We start from the raw sequence: 7677 nt of genomic DNA on the forward strand, positions 1-7677 counted from the left end.
CCGGTTCGGACACCTGCGTGACGTCATGGGATAGATGGGATTATCCGAGGGGAAACGATGGGCCGTGTGGAGCCGTCACGGGGCCTTGGCACAACCAAGGGTGTGACAGTGAGACTGGGGAACCCTGAGGAACTCCTATCTCAATATCTGTTATATCTTGTCTTATTCCATCAAAAAGCAACTGAATAGTTCTTTTTGACATGAAACAGATAACCCATTTAATGAGAGACTTTGGCATTCTTAGTTCTATCAAAGTTTTGATCATTTGAGAAAGTGAAACACAATCAAATACATCTTTTATGTCAATAAACATTGCAGTTGTAACCATTTTTTCATTCTTTGCAAGTTGAATATCATGAACTACAGAGAGAACTGCATGAATTACTGAGTTTTGCTTTCTACTTCCCATCTGATCATTATATAATAAATCAGTAGTAATAGATAGAAAAGACAATCTAGTTGCAATTATCTTTTCCAAAATTTTTCCCAGACAATTCAGCAGAGATATCACTCTATAAGATTTAGAAATAGTTGGTTTTCTATTGAGTTTCGACAGAACAACTCCAACAGCATGCCTCCAGCACTTAGGATGGGCTGCGAAGTCCGACTCTGCCACCTCCTCGTGGTGCAGCCTGGTAACATCATCTAGTGATGATGGCCAAGAGCAGAGTGGTTGTTATGAGTGTCTGATTTTCAGTGAACTCAGCATTCATTGGCCTCCAGGCTTTGATCTTTGCGCTCTGCGAGCAATCGCCCTGCCTCCGCCCTGCCTCTGCTCTCTGTGAGCAATCGCTCTGCCGCTGCTCCCTGCAAGCAATCGTCCTGCTGCTGCTCCTTGCGAGCAATCGCCCTGCCGTAGCACCTGTGTGCTTTGATTATCTCTATCATGAATGGCCATATGTCGGGCCAGAAGTGGACGTACAGTCTATATAGACTGAGTCTTCTCAAGAGTTGCTATCTGGATCCTGTGTCTATCATTACTGTGTATATAGAGATTTCTCCAGCGTAGCACGTCCCCATGCCCTTCGGGAGGCTTTTGAAGTGCAGGCATTGCCTGTGTCTTCTCTGGGACGCTAAATCAATACATACATACATACAGACAGCACAATGTCGGCCTGAAATGGGCTCCTGGGCATATGGGGATAGAGGGCAATGAGGAAGCAGACCGCTTGGCTAAGCGGGCAGTCTCATCCACTGCAGCCCCAGCCTATGGTCTCGAGGCCACACCCACAGTCAGTGGGGTCCGCACAGTGGCCAAGCAGCTCAGCCAAGAGGCAAGGCGAAAGTGGTGGAGTGGAGCCTGTGGCAGGCTCTCTGACTGGTACCGGGGCTGGAGTTTCAGCAGGCCGACTGTGGAATACCAAGTGAAGGCCCCTCCGGAGCTCACCATGCCACGGCATGCCCTTCACCGCTGGCTCGCACTCCGCTCCTCTCATGGGGACTTCTCCTGGTACCACAGGCGTTTCCAGCATGCAGATGCGAGGCTCACCTGTGTCTGTGGACACAACAAGAGCCCAGAACATTTGGTGCTCTGTCGACACTCACAGAGGCACTTTCTTCACTGGCCCAAGAGGCCAGCAGCACGGCCACACAACCGGGCGACAGCTGTTGCCTATCTAGGGTCTCTGACCCCTACAGACTTTGTAGAACTGCTGGACTGCACGCAGTTCTACACACGGTACTGCACAAGGTAACGCAGCCGGCTGGCTGCAAACCATCTGACAACCCCCGCAGCAGTTCCACGAGGCCGGCCTGCTGAGTACACCCACGGTAGCTAGTGCAACTGCCAGGACATCACAGTCTATGCAGACAGTACAGATAGCACAAACTAGGCTCATCTGTCTTCAATTAGACTGTGGTGTAATTCAGTACAGTCTACGTGTCTGACTCAGCTGATATGGTTTTGACTGCCGGCATTGTATCTACGCGTGCTCTGCTTTGTTTTCCTCTCGTTTGCCCTTGTCTCTATCGGCTCAAATGCTTCTTCTTCCTTCTTTTCTTTGCTCTCTCTGTCATTCTCTGCTCTTTTCATGTCACAACCTTCTTCAGTGCTCTCTCCTTCATTGTTTATCTTGTCTGTCTTTCATATGATGTTAGAAGCACAGACAGCTTTCTGATCAACTGAGAGAGGTATCCCTCTATGCTCACTATAAAGCCTTCCAGGCACGGCAGCGGCGGTCCCCTCAGGGAACCACACTATAACCCCACCATGAATGGCCATACGTCGGGCCAGAAGTGGATGCGCAGCTCAGAAAAATCCTTTGCAATGAGCTGAGTCTTCTCAAGAGTTGCCACCTGGATTCTGTTTTCTCTGTCTCTATGTGTACATAGAAATCTCTCCAGCGTAGCACGTCTCCATGCCCTTCGGGAGGCTTCTGAAACACGGGCGCTGCCCGTGTTTTCTCCGGGACGTTAAACCTATACATACATACATACATCCTTCCGCCCCTGCATTATTATTCCTCCTATTCTTCCCGTATGCTGCGATCGCTCCTTCCTCTGGATTGGATCGCTAACGGGATGACTACGTATATATATAGGGGCGTTCGCTCACCCTTCTAGATTAGGGAAACTCAGTTATGAATTATCCTACTAATTGAACGGCGTACGCCATATTCTTGAAAGATTTAAAAATCAGAATATTTGAAGAAATATTCATATATAATCTTTTTATTATTGATATAAATTTCACATTTGTGATCATACATTTAATTAAATATCTAATTTTTATATCTTATTTAAAACATTCAAATACAGTTGAATTTTTTTTCATTGATTATTATATATATCTTTAATTATTATTTGATTTATTGATTGTTTGATAGTTTATGTGATAAAGTTTCAATTTGTAAGTTTGAAATTGTTGTTGTCTATATTTAATTCTTTCTTTTTCATCTTCAAGAGTTCAGTAAGCATAGTTTTTTTCATCATAAAATTTTATGATATTTTGAATTGTTTGATTTGAGAAGCAGATGTTTGCTTTTGAGAGATAATAAATATTTGATAAAATGATATTTCAAAATATATTTAAGAAAATGTTTAAAAGAATAATAATTGAAAATCTGATCACTGATTTGATGAGATTAAAATTGTAGAGATTTGAGTATTGTCATTCTTCACATTCAAATATTGCATTGAAACATCATATTGTGACATTCTTATTCACTGCTTTCATGAATTGTAGCTAATAATGAGGATTAAAATATAGAAAAAACAATTATGAATTTGAAAGAATATGATCTCAATGTGTCTGTGTTGAATGTGAAATTAAAAAGCAAGCATAGAGTGATCTCAATTATGGAATAGTGTGGTGGCGCAATGTAATGCACTCGTTTATTATTTCCTTATTATATTATCTTTGTTTATTCTTACCTCTTTCCATTATGTTCTCGCTACCACTATTTCTATATGTATTTCTCGCTACCGCTATTTCTATATGTATATATATATGAATGTATGTATTTCACACATCTTCTTTTCTCTTTCTTTTCCTTCTTAGCGATTAGCTACTATTATTACTACTATAATTACTATTGTCATTATCATCTACTATGCTATCTATTATCTTCCACTATTCACTCTTCACACTGTCATCACCCCTCACACACAATGCCGGCTTGCTACTAATTAATTGATAAATATGCTATTTTTAATGAGATCCACTATTGCATTCAAAAAGTACAGACGCACCGAACAGGCTCTAAGCACCCATTCAGCCAGCAGGGTGTAAGTGTCATAAAACATAGAACTTTGTAATCTCTCATAAATAGTATAAAAAGGGTGAAGTGAATGAAAAAATCGCTAGGAACTGAAGTTTAGTTAACTGCTCTACAATTATGCAATGCTTTGTCTACCTGATTACGTGTATTAATATCATTCATACGGTGACAGCTTCAGGCCTGTTAGTGAGTAATATTTCTTTACTTCAGCTATAAGCTTGATTCTACTGAGTTAAACTCATTTGACTAAACATTACCCTCTTAGAAGAATTGGATTGCACTGTGGAAAACTGCTGACAGCTCTATGATCGACAAGACACAGGTCTCATCTCTTGAATTGTTAAATTCTGTTCCATTGGGTGGTTCAAAGGTATTACCAAATGTTCGCCAACGAGATGTGCTTACACCTCGTGTATATGATTGCCGTCGGTGGTATTGCATGGTAAACGAAGACTGTCCAGCGCAAGATGAAATTTGCCACCATTGTATTCATTCGCAACACCCTGATGGTTTTGGGAAATGTCATGTATAGTTGATTTGTTTTCAGTAGTAATCATGTGTCGGAACTAGATAATGTTCGAATATTGACCCAAATACTGAATATCAAAATAGAAAATAGAATATTGAATTGATTATTATTACTCCGATAATTACATGATAAGTAGGCAGTATTTATAACTAAGGAAGGATATGCTTGATTATACAAGCGGGGCAGTGCTCTAATGCGCAGCAAGGCAATTTCAAAGAAGGCGAAGCAAATAGACAACAAGGCAGATTATCTCCTCATGGTTAGGTTTTGCCCCAATTAGCGTGGTTTCAATTAGTGTATATTATACAGCATATTATTGACCGGTTAAGGTAATTTTGGTATTAGTCAGTATTAGCGTATTTAAAAAAGCCCTAATTAAGGATTCGCGTTGTAATTACCCTATCAAGCCATCTCATGGAATTCCTCCCAACATTGAGTTTTCAAACAGAGAGGTGTTTGATATGTTGAACAATCAGAATATGATCTGCCAGTTCATTCAGCATTCTGCTGGTCTAGCTTGTTTTTATACCTACATCAGAATAGGAAGCCATGTTTGATAGATGACCCTATGACTAGTATATGCTGCCTGGTACTGATTTGCTAGGTCCACCCCATTCATATGATGATTATAGTCATCTATAATGACTGGGATTTTCAGCTTCTTCTGTGATTGCTTTTCAAAGACTTTCTGAACAATATTGGTGTTGGTTGAGAGTTTTCCTGGCCGTTTATGTACCCGTTCAATAACAGTGTTCAATTGATGAATTGTAGTCAGTGCTAATACCATATTATTATCTTGCCAGGCAAGACAGAGAACATTCTCTTTTTCAATGACATGCAAAGTATTCCAGGGAATTGATTTTGAAGTTGAATGCTGACAAAATTCACTTAGTATAGCTGGCACCTGGTTAGAGCGGGTAGTTCCACATGCTCCATATCCCTGTTGGCACAGTTCTTTGAATAGAGGAACAGAGGTAAAGTAGTTATTCATATAAATTGAATAGGAAGATACCTGCTGTGAGATAGAGATTTCATTCTCAGCAGCATTCAGCATGGCGTTCGGTGTGGCATTCAGCGTGGCATTCAGTGTGGCATTCGGTGTGGCATTCGGCGTGGATATAGCTATCATAGGAAGCCGGTTCGCCAGATTCACCACTATAGATCCTGTCTTTGTTAATCCTGGGAATTGAAACATAGGCATTATACTCTGCCGATGGCTTGACCAGGAAAAAGACCATAAATAGCCATGTTCTGCCAGGCCAAATATCTTATATCCCCGAGGAATTAGTTTATTAGACATCTTGTATGTGTGTTGACTCCGTCCGAAGCATTTAATCATGATCTCATCAATGGAAACCTTTGAGCCGTGTGTAGTATTTTCAGCATGCCATATGGAATTCAGTGGCCAATGGCTCTATCTTATACCACCAATCCTTATTTCAGGCCTCAGGCCGGCGGGCTTCATGGGGGTTAGATATATGAATATATCATTTAAGCTGCTTAAATCACGTATGGCTCATATAGGATTGAATGGAATGAATAGGACCCTGTTTCAGATCATTCCATCAGTATAGATCAGTCTGTTGGGATTTATGAACTTCTATATAGAGAAGAATGTCTATAAACACTTTTATTTCTGCTGGATTGGTTTTTTTTCCATGGTTGTTGCTGAATAGAAAAACTGGAAGATATAGAGCTTTCTGAATTCTCTTCTTTTTTCTTTTCTCCTTCTTCTTCTTCTTCTCCACTTCTGAGAGCTCTGAAGCTTCATCATCAGTATCTCCAGCATTTCTCTTTAGTTTTGCATAGAGATTGATGGAATCACTGATATTTTGAAAGCATTCCTCAGATAAGAATAGAGTAAATAGGGTGTAGGAACTGCTAATATTGATATTCGCAGGAATATTGAGAATTGGATCTCGCAAAGCAGGCTGCATTGGAAGGAACTTCACTGACTTCAGAGGTGGAAGCTCTGCTATGACCTCCTCAACAGCTCATTTTCATTTTCTAGATGTTTTTGTACAGTCTAGAAAATTGATTAGTTAACTAGGTCATAAGAATTGATTAATATAAGGAAATTACCATTGGATTTGGCAGTTTTCTCAGTGGATTCCATGTTCGCGGGTGGGTGGATGGATTCCATGATGGAGAGAATATGCAGGCAGGCAGGCAGGCAGGCACAGAGTAGAGTTCAAACGCGTTGAATTCCATACACGTTTTCAAGCTTGGCATGGAATCGCCAAATCAGTGGATTTAAATGACCAATTACTGTTCATATAAAATTATATGGCATTCTATTGGTTATAAAAAGGCGCCGGTGCAAAATTCCATACACTAATTGAAACCACGCTAATTGGGGCAAAACCTAACCACGAGGAGATAGCATGATGTCATCTCTGATCCTTGATATACGAGATATCAGCTCCGACATCATGTAATTATTTTTTTATTAGACGGAGTGAAGCGAAGTCTCTATAACGTAATCCACAAGGAGGAGGAAGTTGGCAACCATAGCCTCCTAGCCGCTGCCAGAAGTGGGTCTAAGGGACTGAGGCAGTCAATTTAGCATCAGCTGGGATCTCTCAAATTGCGCTAGACAAGTAATCCACCATTTTCACTTTCGACAACATTTCATCTCCACCTCGCTGACAGATGAAAATGGGTATCACAGAGAGTAAATTATTAGTTGCCAGCTTCTCCAGAGCTTGCAGCGAAGCAGAGACAACCGACAGCCTGAGCCAGAATATTCTCACTGACCCACTGGTGCAGAGTCAGATTAAAAACATCCTCTCCGATCCACGAGTGAGTGGCCCTTCGATGCAGTTTTGTCTCAATTGTTACTCACACCAGATAGGTTGCCTCTTATGCCACGCCGATTTGGAAAGCGTTACCAGCTGTTGCAAGAAACAAAATCACTGGCCGTAAAAGTCCCACCCAGAGAGCGGTCAAAAAAATTCCAGCTATAATCACTCCCTCCCAAGATCTGAAACACTTTGCTGAAAAGTGCAAGGGGAATCCTCAATATTTCTTTCAGTCAATTAACAGAAACTTTGACCTCCAATTCCCTCTTGCTCAATGCTATAAATTTCTCGCTGATAAAGGGTTGAGCAAACTGCAGCGGAGAACCTTCTTCATTATTTTCGCTCGCTTGAAGGCAAGACTAGGACATACTCGCGTATCATCTGTTGCTCGAGGACTTCTTATTTTCATCCTTCAACGAACAGGTGTTGTTCAGGATGCATCGCATATTGACGAAAATTTTGGTGACTGGGCATCAAGAGGAGAGAGATTAGAGGGGTTGACAGCAGCTTGTGGTGGGCTTGATGCCCTATTTGTCCTCCCTGGCATCTCTGACTCTGACGATTAGTAAGTAGGTTCTAAACCAACGATGAGAAGAGCAGGCTGACAATTTTATAGCTGGGAGAAGAC

The 7677-nt window shown here is 41.3% G+C and overlaps 2 protein-coding genes across 2 annotated transcripts; both read left to right on the forward strand.

The window, feature by feature from the left end:
* Nucleotides 1-57: 57 nt before the first annotated feature.
* Nucleotides 58-1759, forward strand: HCAG_00755 (predicted protein; the record flags this gene model as incomplete). Its single annotated transcript, XM_001543659.1, has 4 exons — nt 58-108; nt 582-781; nt 1100-1690; nt 1735-1759. The coding sequence occupies 4 exons, from the start codon at nt 58-60 to the stop codon at nt 1757-1759; spliced, it is 867 nt and encodes a 288-aa protein (XP_001543709.1).
* A 5147-nt stretch (nt 1760-6906) lies between these two features.
* On the forward strand, nt 6907-7615 carry HCAG_00756 (predicted protein; the record flags this gene model as incomplete). Its single annotated transcript, XM_001543660.1, has 2 exons — nt 6907-7050; nt 7103-7615. The coding sequence occupies 2 exons, from the start codon at nt 6907-6909 to the stop codon at nt 7613-7615; spliced, it is 657 nt and encodes a 218-aa protein (XP_001543710.1).
* Nucleotides 7616-7677: the final 62 nt, after the last annotated feature.

This window comes from Histoplasma capsulatum, genomic scaffold, assembly GCF_000149585.1.
Source record: "Histoplasma capsulatum NAm1 scaffold_1 genomic scaffold, whole genome shotgun sequence".
NCBI classification, from domain to species: Eukaryota; Fungi; Ascomycota; class Eurotiomycetes; order Onygenales; family Ajellomycetaceae; genus Histoplasma; species Histoplasma mississippiense.